The 15149-nt window shown below is 37.0% G+C and overlaps 1 protein-coding gene across 2 annotated transcripts in view; it reads right to left on the minus strand.

Annotated features, from left to right (window-relative positions):
* The window catches only part of SF3B1 (splicing factor 3b subunit 1), a 62923-nt gene that overhangs the window by 7043 nt on the left and 40731 nt on the right, over nt 1-15149 (minus strand). The window contains exons 8-23 of one of the 2 annotated variants that reach the window (XM_059928409.1): nt 14436-14606; nt 10287-10524; nt 8951-9163; nt 8577-8698; nt 6438-6635; nt 6237-6338; nt 4549-4728; nt 3804-3890; nt 3411-3681; nt 2971-3116; nt 2716-2862; nt 2441-2566; nt 1759-1980; nt 1300-1482; nt 1101-1212; nt 16-85 (exon numbers count right to left, since the gene is read on the minus strand). In XM_059928409.1, the coding sequence (XP_059784392.1) occupies nt 16-85; nt 1101-1212; nt 1300-1482; nt 1759-1980; nt 2441-2566; nt 2716-2862; nt 2971-3116; nt 3411-3681; nt 3804-3890; nt 4549-4728; nt 6237-6338; nt 6438-6635; nt 8577-8698; nt 8951-9163; nt 10287-10524; nt 14436-14606 (2588 nt within the window). The remainder of the gene's footprint in view (nt 1-15; nt 86-1100; nt 1213-1299; nt 1483-1758; nt 1981-2440; nt 2567-2715; nt 2863-2970; nt 3117-3410; nt 3682-3803; nt 3891-4548; nt 4729-6236; nt 6339-6437; nt 6636-8576; nt 8699-8950; nt 9164-10286; nt 10525-14435; nt 14607-15149) is intronic. The other variant, XM_059928408.1, reaches the window with a different exon arrangement.

Genomic DNA, 15149 nt, shown 5'->3' on the forward strand with positions numbered 1-15149 from the left:
AAAGGGCCCCCTTACCCTTTAACTGCAAAACAAACAGATCTCCAGTCTCCCTGCAATGCAGGGCATACTTGGATGGTATTTACACCTATGAAGAGAGAAAAAAGGAGGCAGCTGGCAGGGGCTCTTGCTCTAACTAGAATTGCTTGCTCTGATTCTCTCTCCATTGCTTTTCCCATGTTTCTCTGACCAACAATATGGTTTACAATTCCCTGCAAACCAGAGCCCCACAAGTGGCCAAGTAACTGATTTTTGGCAAGTATCTCCAAGTAGAGAGAGAGGAAAGGGCTGAACTGGGGATTATATGTAAATGCAATGGTTCGAAGACCTCCTATACTGCATAAAAACCCCTTACTAAAATGAGAAAAATAGTGGCTATCACAGCCAGCTATTTCAACCTCCTGATAGGTTATTTCTGTCCCTCTAAACTCCGTAGAAGTTACTTTTGCAATAGTTACATTCACTTAAAATGAAGGATAAAACAGGAGACTGTTTGTTTGTTCCATCATAATGCCCTTAAAGAGGAAAAGCTTTGTTCTCCACACCCAAGAGCATTTGTAATACACCGCTGTTTTAACTTTGGGTAAAAAACTGAAAGGACAGTTTAAAAGAATTGGATTTAAATAAAAATGAGATCACTTGATCAATTCACTTTTCTCTCTGGTTATTGTTCCTTGAACTTAATAGCAAGCAGGAAAACCTACCATAACCATTTACTAATTCAAGGTTGAATAAATATATAATATAAAACTTTAGAGTTCTCTCCACCCACCACCTCCTCTCCCATGTATTTCAGGTGAGACAATTTTTTTAGGGCCCTCTATCCCATGACATCAAAGTTTTTTGAGTTGTGACTACTTCCTCCTCTCTTGCAGGTCCTAACCTTGCCCTCTTTCTCTCTTTTAAAGTAAAATATAAATAGATTTGGGGGAGATAAGATTCTTGTGACATCCCAACTTAACTGTAATTTTCAGTGGTTAAAAAAAAAGTATCAGACATCATTAGTCAACTCCTAAATAGGATTCTCTATTTTACTTTCAAAAAACCAAAGAAACTTTAAAATACAGAACAAAAAATTCTTACATGACCAACAAATTCCATACCTATTACATTTACAATGGCCTTCAGTGCTCCAAGAATGCTGCCCAATACTTCAGGGTACTCTTCGCCCAAATACTCATACAAAACAACACCCAAGTGCCCCATCAATTTTTCCTGTAATAAAAAAATAATAATGATGCAATGTTACTGTTTACATTACTCCTTTTGGTGAAGAAATAAGAATCTGATATAAAAGTTTACCTCTTGACAAGTCTTCATGACAACAGCCGTTCGAGAGATCAAGTCAGCTGCCTGTTGCCTAACTTTTGCTGATTTGTTATTTAAACGCCACAAAACTGTACCGCAGATCTGAGGCAAGTACGGTTTGACTCGTTTGCCAAGAGCATTGACCACTGTGCCAAAGCCGTTCAACATTACTGAGTCCTTAAAAAAAAAAGCCAACTTAAGTTTAAAAACTACATTCAATGTGAACAAGAATTCAGTTTGTAACAACAGTTGAAATATACTAAATTCCGTTTCCAAAAATCTAATCTAAAAATTTGAGGTAGAAGAATACTTCTTTGTAGCCAACTGTATGAGAACATGAGCATTTAAAAATTATTTCAAATTTAATTACTCTTTGGTGATAATATTTACTTGAAAATATGTTTTACAAATATGAAAGTCAGTGGCAACTTGCCTAATAATTAGTATCATTACCTCTGTAGTCTGTTCTTGAAAAGCATAAAGAATACCATCAATCAGTTGTTCTTCAAGTTTATGATCAATATCTGCTGCTCCCAAGTTGCCCATAATTTTCTCAATTGTCTCCATCACCATTTTTCTGTACTGTTCAGCTTCATCTTTCAGATCATCCACAATCCTGGATATAATTTCTGCTGCACCTACTTTGTTTGCCAACTCCACAGTAGTATCAACTAACTAAAAAGAGGAGGAAAAATCATTTAATTTACTGCTTTTCCAAGGAAATAAAGAGACATCATGAAAATGGAATATTCTAAAGATACTATTTAGCTAGTAAGCATGCTGAGAACAGATGGCTCCTACTATTAAAACTTTAAGAAAAAGGTGGCCAAAAAAATTTAAATATGAGTCTAAGTCAAGGGGATTTAAGGTTAAGATTGTATTCATGCTTCACCTAGCCAGATTAAGCAGTTCATTTACTAGACAAAAATGTCAATTCATAGTTGGCTATTTATCCTAGAATACAAAAGCAAAATGGAAGTTAACTGGCTGACTAAAATCCATCTCCTTTCACAATCAAGCACAAACAACCTGTGAGGTTCTCAAGGCAAAAAATAACTTATGTAATATGCATTCAAACTGACTAAAGGATCAGTTGAAAGAATTTTTGAAAATATTTTTTATGATACAAGCTTACCTGCCGGTAATTTCTTCTATCCAAAGCCATTCTGTGTTGCCAGAAGTGTTTAAAAAAAGGAGGAAGGATCTCTGTTTTAATGTAGTTTGCTTCTACACCATCTGTTCCACAACACTGCTTTACCACCTAAAATGTTAAAAAATAATAACAGTAATCACAGTCCTGGTTTAATATATAATAGTTTCTTTTTTTTTTTAATGATATAAAATTCTCTTTGAACCATGAAACACATTTAGATTAACAAATCTGGAACAACCACCATCTGGAACAATTACCTTCAGCACAATTTTCTTCATTTCTTCATCAGGAGATTGGAATTCTCGAATAAGAATTAACATCACTTCTCTAGTATAGTAGTTGGCATATTCTGCATCCATGAGAGGAATAAGATACCCAATAGCCTTTAAGAAAGCGGCCAGACCCTATTTTAAAATAAAAAATATATATATACTTAGTAAATTAGATTTACGTCACTTGAACTTCAATGAGTAGAAATAAAAAGAAAAATGAAATCAAACTGGTGAATCTACCTTTCCTCTGTGTTGGCGGATACCCTTCCATAGAGGCTTTAACACAGAATCAAAAGATTCGATACCGTAAGGAGTTGCTGCTTCAGCCAAGGCAGCAATGGCCAAAGCACTAATGGTCCGAACTTTCTGCTGCTCATCCACAAGACCTATAAAAAACCAAACACAAGTTCTAACTAAGCAACATTACCTAACTTCCATAGCATCATCCAGATTCTAGCAATATATCTAATCATTTAGTCAAATTGCAGAATCTGTTCCCATTAGACAAAATTAGGCAAAAGCCAGTATGAACCACAGCCTTACTAGCAGCTAATATTACAAATCCAATCATAAACTATATGGTGTTTATGTAGTTTACCTTCCATTTCTCTCTCCAAAAATCAGTGGCCTAAATTTCAGGAAACCTGTCTTACAAAAGACAAAGTTATGCTACAACTTACCATGTTCAATGATTTCAACTAAACTTCTGAGATGTGGCAAGATGGCACAGCCCATGAGAATAGCTATTTGCTGTACAATTTTTATACCAGTGTGTCTTGCTTGCCAGGACTTCTTGCTTTTGCACACAGCTTTTAAGAAAGGCAATAATGAAGGAATGCCCAGGGCAGAGGCTACCACAGCAAAAGCTCTAGCTGTTGTGTTACGGACATACTCATCCATGTTATCTATATCAGGTCTCATGGTAGAGATCATAGTAGCCAGACCAGCAGCCTAAAAGTTTAAGAAAAAAGCAACAGTCATGAGTTGATAACATTAACCCTCAACCATTTCATTCTAAAATCAAATAATCCTATCAACATATATAAAACTTTCTTCTCCAGAAATATAAATACCTTTGCCAAATTAGAAATAATCTCTCGGCCTTCCACTCTAGCATAGTAATCCTCATCAATCAACAATGGTTCAATGACCACTAGGATCTGAAAAAGAGAAGGAGCTACATTTTCACAGCAATTACTGATGCAATGCTCAAGTAACAGTAAATGTAAGGGAATTTATAATTACCAGGACTTTGTTAATCAAGGGACAAATTAAGAATTTTAATCACACAACTTTAAACCCCACATAAAGATGAGTATTTGGGAGCACTGTTAACCACACAGACTATAAAATACACACAGTACACACACACACACACACACACACGCCCATCTGCATTTTACAATTCTAAACCATAATTACCATCAGCAAAAAGATGGTTCTTAGTACTAAATGACATGGTATAGAAACATACATTTTCTCGTTCTAATATCAATAAAAGCAAATTTTAAAATATGAATATGAACCCCCTATATAAGATGGCAAAAAGTTACATCTATTTACACATGTATTTGTGTACGTATCCTTGTGCAAAGAAAAAGGTCTGGGAGGGCATGTAAATTTAACATTGGTTAACTGAATATCTTTAAAGAGGCTGAAATTTCCCTTTTTATTGTGAATGTGTAACATCAGCTGTTACTTTTTTAGAATTTTTAAATTTCACAAATACACTTAATAATAAGCTGGTAAAAAAAAATCCACTAATTCCTTTTACATTAAAAAATATCAAACCATTAGAAACACAAATTGAGAACAAACCTTGTGCACATATGGTCGAACTAAGTCATCAAGTTTGTATAATATTCTATCAATAACTTTTACAAGCAAATGACGCTCTTGATCCTCAAGTGTAGGCGACATCAGCAGAGGAAGAATCTGATTAAACAAAGGACCAGCTCCAAATTCACGAGCTTTATCAGTAATCTGACGCAATGCAGCCTGGAAGAAAAAAGAGTAATAGGCATATTTCTTTATTATAAGCATGAGAAAATTAATTACTCCACGGTTTTCTGTAACTGAATATTTTAGTGTAAACTTCAGACATTTTACATAGAGTAGCATGAGTTCATTCCCATCAAAATTACTCTGAAGTCTGAACTCTTGCGATAAAGGTTCAATGTTTTCACAAAAAGGGTAATTGAATGCTGGAGAGTGTGTGGAGAAAAGAGAACCCTCCTACACTGTTGGTGGGAATGTAAGCTGGTGCAGCCACTGTGGAAAACAGTATGGACGTTCCTCAGAAAACCAAAAATAGAGTTACCACATAACCCGGCAATCCCACTCCTGGGCATATATCTGGACAAAAATATAATTCAAAAAGATACATGCACCCCCCCCCCACTATGTTCATAGCAGCAATATTCACAATAGCCAAGATATGGAAAACACCTAAATGACCATCAACAGATGAATGGATAAAGATGTGGTGCATATATACAACTGAATACTACTCATCCATAAACAAGAATAAAATACAGTAAGTCCCCTACATACAAACCTTCAAGTTGTGAACTTTCAAAGATGCGAACATGCCCCTGTATGCCAGCTGTTGTACTGTACTACTGTACTTTTCAAGGTACTGTACTGTAAGATTAAAACTTTTATTTTTTGTTTGTTTTTTATGTATTATTTGTGTGAAAAGTATTATAAACCTATTACAGTACAGTACTATATAGCTAGCCAATTGTGTTAGTTGGGTTACCTAGGCTAACTTTGTTGGACTTAAGAACAAATTGGACTTATGAATGCACTCTCAGAACGGAACTCATTAGTATGTAGGGGACTTACTATAATGCCATTTGCAGCAACATGGATGCAACTAGAGATTATCATACTAAGTGAAGTAAGTCAGAAAGAGAAAGACAAATACCATATGATATCACTTGCATGTGGAATCTAAAATACGACACAAATGAACCTATCTATGAAACAGAAACAGAATCAAGGACATAGAGAATAGACTGGTGGTTGCCAATGGGGAGACGGGTGGGAGAGGGTTGAACTGGGAGTCTGGGATTAGCAGATGCAAACTGGTATATATTGAGTGGATAAACAACAAGGTCCTACTGTATAGCACAGGGAACTATATTCAATATCCTGTAATAAACCATAATGGAAAAGAATAGGAAAAAGAATGTATATATATGTATAACTGAGCCACTTTGCTGTACAGCAGTAATTAACACAACATTGTAAGTCAACTATACTTCAATAAAAAATAAATTTAAAAAAGAGAGTAATTTAATAGAAAGAGTCACAGAGTATAATATAAAACTCCTTAACTTCTCCTAAAGGATCAACCACCTTCAAGCCACATATGATACTAATACCCCACATAATTCCACTAATAACATTACAATCTTCAGCATATTTTAAAGGCTCTGATGATGAAATGGAGAATCTCTAAAATTATAATGAACATGATGATTTAATAAACTGGTACTTACTTTTCTCATTGGAGGTGTTCCATTCTTAATTTTTAAAAGCAACTTCATTATTTTTCTCTCTTTTTGCTCTTCTGGACTAAGTGTTGATTCATCAACATCAACCTAACAGTAAAAAGTAAAAAATTTAAAGGTTAGTGGAGATACTATGACTTGTAACTTCTAAATAAAAAGTAATATTTTATTTCTGGTATTATCACTTACCAAAAGTTTATCAAAGTACTGAATATCATCAGGTTTTAAAAATGGAAGATTTCCAGATGGTTGGTCATTAACACTTTTCATAGTTCTATCTTCAGTTTGCATGTGGAAACCTGTCATACCACCCAAAGGTGTTGGAGTTGCTGTCAGCTTTCGAGCTGGAGTTCGAATAGGAACATATCCAGCTGGAGGGGGAAGTACCTAATACAGTTAAAAGACAGTTTAGGATTTTCTTAACTTTACATAGTAAACAATAACAAAAATGAATAATATTTGCAGTTAAGATGCTTTTTTCTTAGAGGCAAGAATTAATTAACATCAATCCCATTTTTCTATCTTATTTATAAGTTTAAAATATACAAGTATTACTATTTCTCATCAAATTTAAATTTAAATTAAGTGTATTAGAAGTGTGGGGAAATGAGGAGATACATGAAGTGGGCTTACAAATTCTGATCACTTTCAAACATTAGTCTATATAAACATGTTGGTGAACCAATGTCATATAAATGGAAATAAGCTCAAAGTGCACATGATGTATAAAAGATTATATTTTAGGAATAAATTAAAAATAATTCATGTAAACCTCTACGAAAACAAATCTTAATATTTAAGTCTTTCTACAAAAATGAGTGACTGCATGAAAAAACCAAAATATTCACCAAAGCCCTGTAAATACACACCATTTGACTAAACCCAAAAAATTCACTCAAGAGTCACAAAAGAGGGCTTCCCTGGTGGTGCAGTGGTTGGGAATCCGCCTGCCAGTGCAGGGGACATGGGTTCGAGCCCTGGTCCAGGAAGATCCCACATGCCGCAGAGCAGCTAGGCCCCTGCACCACGGCTGCTGAGCCTGCGCTCTAGGGCCCGCGAGCCACAGCTGCTGAAGCCCACGTTACCTGGGGCCCGTGCTCCGCAACAAGAGAAACCACCGCAGTGAGAGGCCCGCGCACTGCAACGAAGAGTGGCCCCCACTCACCGCAACTAAAGAAAGCCCGCGCGCAGCAATGAAGACCCAGTGCAGCCAAAAATAAATTAATTAATTAATTAAAAAAAGAAAAAAGAAAAAAGATGTAATGACTATCCTCTTAGGAAAAAAAGAAGAAAAAAACTTATATTAGAAAAAAAAAAAGATTCGCAAAGGAGGATTTTCCCCCTCCTACTGATAAACAAATCAATGAATGCAATTGTGACAGACACTTAGCCAGTCAATAGTAGGCTGGAGAGTGACTATACCCACAGCATTACACGGAGGGTACAAGAAGTTATAATGCAGTAAATTCATGCATACTTGAAAAAAATACTCTAATACAAACCTAATGAGGGGGTAGGGGGAAATACATACATAAAAACTGTTAAAAAAGCAATAAGCATTGGCAGAAAAGGCTCTATAAAGGCCATCAAATGACTTAGGTTCCAGCCCTGGTTATAACATCAGCTATATGACCGCTTTTAGACCCGCAAAAGGTCCTTGGGGGTTTCCCTGGTGGCGCAGTGGTTGAGAGTCTGCCTGCTAATGCGGGGGACACGGGTTCAAGCCCTGGTCTGGGAAGATCCCACATGCCGCGGAGCAACTGGGCCCGTGAGCCACAACTACTGAGCCTGCGCGTCTGGAGCCTGTGCTCCGCAACGAGAGGCCACGATAGTGAGAGGCCCGCGCACCGCGATGAAGAGTGGCCCCCCCCAAAAAAAAAAAAAAAAAAAAGTCCTTGAGTAACAGGTACCTAGAAGATTTTAGAGTTCAAAATGAACTTCAAGTTGCTATGGTAAAGAGAGAACATAACATTCTTCGTGTCCACTGGCAACCCATGAACTAACTACAAAAGATTTTGTGAGACACCAAGTAAAATAACCACGATCTAATGTTGGAAACGAAATATACTTGGAAACAGCTAAAGAATGAAATGGCAGCAGTAAATTTGAGCAAGGCCAATGCAAACTTGACCAGTTAGCATTTTCAAAGAATATTTAAAATAAAATCCAGGGAATTCCCTGGTGGTCTAGTGGTTAGGACTCGGAACTTTCACTGCCGGGGCCCGGGTTCGATCCCTGGTTGGTGAACTCAGACCCTGCAAGCCACGCAGCGTGGCCAAAAAAAATCCATATCCTAAAAACCACCACACTCATATTCACTGTTTTTACCTTATATCCTTCTGGGAACATAGCATCTAATTCTTCATCAGACAATGGGCGATTTCTCTCATCAATTTCTCTCTCCCACCGCCAAGCCTGAAGCTGTTCAGGAGTCATACTCATTATGTGACCTACCAAAAAAGCAAATTTCTGTAACAATCTCTGTAGTGCAAGACTTTTATCATTACACAGATCCTTGGGATATAAAACAGTTAAAATCAATTCTAACATTTAATTGTTTACATTATAAACTCAAACCAAGACTTTTTACATCCTGTTATTCTTGCTAAAAATAGGCATTAATGGCACACAGAAAAACCACGAAGAAAAAATTCAAAATACTAACAAGGGGAAAAAATTATTTCCAATGATAAAGTTTCTACCTGGAGTAGGGGTAGCCATGTTCATGGCTGGCGTGCCAATTGGTGTCTTTCCAGGGGTCAGAACAGGAGTGCTTCCACCCATCTGACTAGCTGGTGTTTCATCCCAACGTGATTTTCTTTTACTGGCTCCAGGAGTTGGTGTTTCACCAATGGAATCTCCACCTCGATCTGTTCGAGGAGTCTCAGCCCATCCACTTCCATGTCCAGGAGTATCTTTAAAGAAAAAGAGTGAATAAGCCTAAAATTTTAACCACTGTCAAAAAATGACTATTTTCAGACAACTAACATACTCAAACTGACCAACTTCAGAGGATATTCCTAAAATGGAGACACATTTAAGTTTTAATGTTTCATTTCATATTTATTCTCCTTGACTGTATCTTTTCCACGGTTTACTAAAACAATAAATGGTAACCATCGAGGAACAGGAAAACAGAGCAAAGGATTTTTTCAACCACCCACAACATCACAACCCAGAGACAGCCACTTCATGTATCTTGGGCCACCTTTCATTTCTCCATGGAGTGAGATTACTCTGCATGCACCATTCTATACTGCCTCTCTCATCCATTATATGTTTTTCCGGGTTTTTTTGGGCTGCGCCGTGCAACCTGTGGGATCTTAGTTTTAGTTCCCCGACCAGGGATGGAACCCGGGTCCCTTCAGTGAAAGCACCAAGTCCTAACCACTGGACCACCAGGGAATTCCCTACATTACATGTTAAGCACTCTGCCCTATCATTAAAAATTCTTTATAAAATTTTAATATAGCAGATGTAATGTTAAATCTTAACTTCCCAATGCTAATCTCATAAACAGTTAATGAAATACAGCTTTAGAGAGTTTACACAAAAAACAAGATATTTAGGCAAATTTACACAGACAGAAAGTAAATGAGAGGTAACCAGAGGCTGGGAGGAGTGAGAATGGAGAGTTATTGCTTAATGGGTACAGTTTTTGTTTGGGATGATGAGAAAGTTCTAGAAATAAATAAAGGTAATGGTTGCACAACACTGTGAATATACTTAATGCCACTGAATTGTACACTTATAATGGTTAAAATAGTAAATTTTATGTACATATTTATACTACAATAAAAAACAGGTTATGGCCTACAAACTTTACTTTCTCCTAATGTTCTTCCTAAAATAAATCTTAAACATCTTTAAGAAGGGAAAAGAATTAGGTACATCATCTGCTCAGTTCTTTATCTGTCCCGAAAGCATCTGGTTATTTATGTCTTCCTAGGACCAGAGAGAACAGATTTTGGCCATAAACACACCACTCATCAAATCAACATTTTACCCACACACACACCCAAACTCCACTAGAAGTACCTCTTTCTGTTTTGGGGGTCTCATCCCATCTGTTTTTACGAGCACTGGAAGTTGCACCTCCATGGCCTGGTGTCGCGTGGCCTGGTGTATCGCCTCGTCCAGGGGTAGCAGCTCCCGCAGGTGTGTGACTAGGTGTAGGATCCCATATTTTTGAGCCTGGGGTTGCTCCAGGAGTCTCACTTCCTTTTGCACGACCTGGTGTCTCATCCCATCTTAAGGAAGGGGTATGTCCAGGGGTCTTAACAGAGCAAAAAAAAATTTATTTCATACACCCACATAAGAATTAGAAAACCTATTAGGCAAACAAAAAAAATTAAATGTTTTAGTTCATAATTAAGAGAATAGATTATCCTTCTGCTTAAAAGATACCTACTTTCTAGCAAATATGTTTATGACAAAAAACAACTTATTTAATTTGGAGCAATGAAAAAAGCCCTAATTTAAAAAACAATGTATTTTGGGTAATAATCTTGGTTACGCCACTAATGGCCCCGTAACTTTGGGAAAACATTAAGGTTTCTCTGTGAAGAGCTCAAGAATTTCAGCTTTAATTATATCAGCACATCTCAAAACTGGGGCTTAGAGACAGAGACTCATGAGTTCCCACTAAGAATATTTTTGTTTTTGTTCAATTTTGTGTGTGTTTAATTAATTTAAGCATGTTTTGGATCACCTGGGTAATTATAACTAGATACTGCCACATAATTTCAAATCCTTGAGAAGAGGTTATATTTCTAATCACATCTATAATAATATTACTCTAACTGATGCTGGCAAGATTAGTGAAAAAAGATTAGAAGTTGACTTAAATGATCGAAGGTTCCATGGTAGTGGAATAGAGACAAGTAGTGAGCAATATAGGAAATCAAACAGAATGTGAAAGCAAAAGAACCTGCAGAGTTCAGACAATACCATATCAAAAACAGCAGGTGAATTTAGTGAAGCAAAACAAAATCTGTATTTAAATAATTCTGTAAGCTTTGTAGTATACTTTTACATATTTCTTTTAAAGTTGGATGCTCTATCCAACCCAAGAGTTCTATTTAGCTCCATGTTTGCAAATAAGACTCAGTATTTTTTCCTTTCAAAAGATTCTAGGGCTTCCCTGGTGGCGCAGTGGTTGAGAGTCTGCCTGCCAATGCAGGGGACACGGGTTCGAGCCCTGGTCTGGGAAGATCCCACATACCGCGGAGCAACTAGGCCCGTGAGCCACAACTACTGAGCCTGCGCGTCTGAAGCCTGTGCTCCACAACGAGAGGCCATGATAGTGAGAGGCCCGTGCACCGCGATGAAGAGTGGCCCCCGCCTGCCTCAACTAGAGAAAGCCCTCACACAGAAACGAAGACCCAACACAGCCAAAAATTAATTAATTAATTATTTTTTAAAAAGGAAAAAAAAAGAAGTCTCTGAAGCCACAGATGAATACAGACCAATTAAATCAGACCTCTGGGGGTGGGGCCCGGCACTGGTATTAAAAAAAAAAAAAGATTCTATATATTACTCAGGGTTGAGAAATTCTCAGTTAGATGAGTAAAGAACATAAATTGTTCAAAAGTCTCATTTTTAGCAACTGCTCTTCCTGCTCAATCAGGTAGGAAAAAATGCTTCCTAGTATCCACTGTAATTCCCACAGTCATAATTAAGATGGAGTTGTATTAAATGAGAAGCGTGAAAGAAAACATGGTCTGAATCTCTATAGTTTTTATGAGATAGACATCAACTCTTGGGTCTCCATTTCAGTTAAACAGATACCAGAAGGACAAGTTTCTCTTTCTGTTTTTAAAATTTGCACTGAATGTCAGTTTTTAAAATTTGCACTGAATGTCAACCACAGAATTTAAGTTAGTAATAACATATTATACAGAACCAAATCCTCTCATATATCAGCAAGCAAATGGGAAGCCCTCAATATCTAAAACTAAACTGTTTGGAAATTATGTGCTAGGTTTAGTGTATCTCAATTCTGGGTTTGGGAAAACAATGCCATGACCTGACACATTTTTCCTTATTTGTAAATAAATCTGCAGTAGCCTATGCTAGAGTCAACAGTGACTTAGACTAGGGCGGTGGGGTCATGAAAAGTGGGTAGATCCTGAATATATTTAAAGGTGGGGCCAACAAAATGCATCTGTGGATAGGATGCCAGGGAAGAGAGTAAGAGGAGTACAGGATGCCCCTGAAATGATTTCTAAGGGTTTGGTTTGAGCCAATAGACATGGGAGCAGGCTGGAGGGAGTGAGTACAGAAAATCAATTTTATTATAAATACTGATTCTGAAATGCCTATCAAATACATATCAAAGTAAATGTGTCAGGTCTGAGGAGCAGAGAAGTAGGGATGGATTTGTAAATTTGGGATTTGTCTTATAAAGATAGTATATAAAGACAGGAGTGAGATCCTAGGGAGTTAGTTTAGATGCAAAAGAGATCTGAGGACTGAGCATTAGAGTACCCCAAATTTAAGGAAGCTGAGGAAGATCCAGCAAACAAGACTAAAAAGCAGCAGTCACTGAAGTGAGTATTAGGAGAATCAAGAAAGACTGAAGCCCAGAGGCTAGGAAAGAAAAGGGTATCAAGGGACTTCCCTGGTGGTCCAGTGGTTAAGACTCTGTGCTTCCAAAGCAGGGGGCGTGGGTCCAATCCCTGGTTGGGGAACTAAGATCCCACATGCCATGAGGCGCAGCCAATAAATAAATAAGTAAATAAATAAATAAATCTTTTTGGTTTAAGAGGGTATCAAAGAATGTCGAATGCTACTGATATGCTGCGTAATATGAGGGTTGAGACTTATCTTTGGATTTAGCAACAAGGAGGTTAAGTCATCTTGACAAAAGAGGATTTGGTGGAGCGGTGCAGGCAAAAGCACCAGAGCACAAGTATAGATACACAACTCATTCAAAGCATTTTGTGGTAAAAAGAGAAAGAAATGGGATGGTAGCTGGAAGGGGAAGTAATTAAGGGTCAAGAGATTTCTTGTGGTATCTTCTTTTTTTTTTTTTTTAAAGATGAAGATCAGTAAAATGTGTTTGCTGATGATAATAATCTAGAGTACAGAGAAAAAAACTGATGTTACATGAGAGTCCTTGAGTAATAAGAGATGGGAAATGGCACATAAGCAGATGGGTTAGCTTTAAATGGTCAACCTGTACCAACAGTTCATATCATAAGAGAAGGAAAAGCAGAGTAGATGAGAACATATACAGGCATACCAGTAGATTTCACAGTGGGAATATGTATACTTTTTTCTTTTTAATTGTTCTTATTTGGGGTGAGAGGGAAATAGAAAGCAACGTCATAAACTAAAAAGGAAGCAGCTAAGGAGGTACTAAAGGTTTCACAGAGCATAAACAATTAATCTGAAGGAGAGGGGGACAGAGTTATTGCTTAATGATCACAGAGTTTCCTTGAAGTGATGAAAAAGTTTTGAAAATAAATCATGGTGGTGCTTGACGCACATTGTGTCATCAATACCACCGAACTGTACACTTAAAAATGGTTTAAAATGGCAAATTTTATATACATTTTACCACCAAAAAAAAGTTTCTAGGAAAATCAACTGACGAAGGAAACGCACTCGCGTTATGTATCTGACACCTGTGGTCAGAGATTTAAATTATCCATCTAAAAAATGAGGAAGACCACTGTGTTATACTCAACCTCCACATAATGTGACATACTTACATATCTATAACTAATATTCCAAAAGGAACACTCCTTTACCCTTTATGTTATGAACTGAACTATGTCTCCACCAAAAGTCATGTCGAAGCCCTTATCCTCACTGTAACTGTACTTGGAGATGGGGCCTTTAGTGAGGTAATGAGGCTAAATGAGGTCACAAGGTTGGACATGAATATGATAGGACTGGTGTCCTTATAGGAAAAGAGACACCAGAGCTCCCTCGCTCTTTCCATGTGTGCAAAAGCCTCCTGAGGACACAGCAAGAAGGCAGATGTGTGCAAGCCAGAAAGAGAGCTCTCACCAGACACTAACCCTGTTGGCACCTTGATCCAGAACTGTGAGAAAATGTCTTCTGTTTAAGGTACCCAGTCTCTGGTTATCTTGTTGTGTCAACAAAACCAGAGTAATATATTCCATGAGAAAAATAAATTTAAAACAGTAATAATAAAAAATAATAAAAAGAAATTACCTCTGCTTGATCCCAACTTGACAGCTTTTTTGGAGTGGCACCAGGAGTCTGATCAGCTGTCTGATCCCAACGCCGCTTTCGTTTGGAGGGGGGCTGGGATGCTGCTGCTCCGTTGACGACCTTTAGCTCTCCAGCTTTAGCTTTTTCTGCTAGCTGTTGCCTAATTTCTCTCTGAAAAATATTTGAATAAACAGTGAGCATCTTTAAAACATTTTCCATATATTTTTATATCATTAGTAGAGTCATTTCCATATAATGCCATTTTATTTTTCACTCATTCTCCTTTCTATGCTACTGGTAGACCCAATCCTTATTTTCCCTCTCTTTCCTGTATTTTCAAGTTTTATATACCGTCTTTCTGCAAAATAGATGAGCAAATACAGAATTTATTACATAGAGCGCACTGCTTTACATACAGTTAACGAAGTAAAATCTTCAGTCAATGGTAGTGAACCAAAATGCTTCCAATGAAAAACATAAAACTCATATAAATAAGTAATTAAGACTATGTAATAAGTTAGAAAAATAATAAGTGAAATTTTCAAAATTTTGTTTTAACTATGAAATATTATGTATAATATAGTCACAACAAATACACCTTTATTTAGCCTATGATTTTAAAGTAGGGTTCCATTTACCGCATTTAATTCATCCAACAAACAAATCTATTATATATTTAGAATAAAATTATGAAGATTAACTATTAAAACAAAA

Source organism: Balaenoptera ricei, chromosome 7 (genome assembly GCF_028023285.1).
Source record: "Balaenoptera ricei isolate mBalRic1 chromosome 7, mBalRic1.hap2, whole genome shotgun sequence".
Taxonomy (NCBI): Eukaryota; Metazoa; Chordata; class Mammalia; order Artiodactyla; family Balaenopteridae; genus Balaenoptera; species Balaenoptera ricei.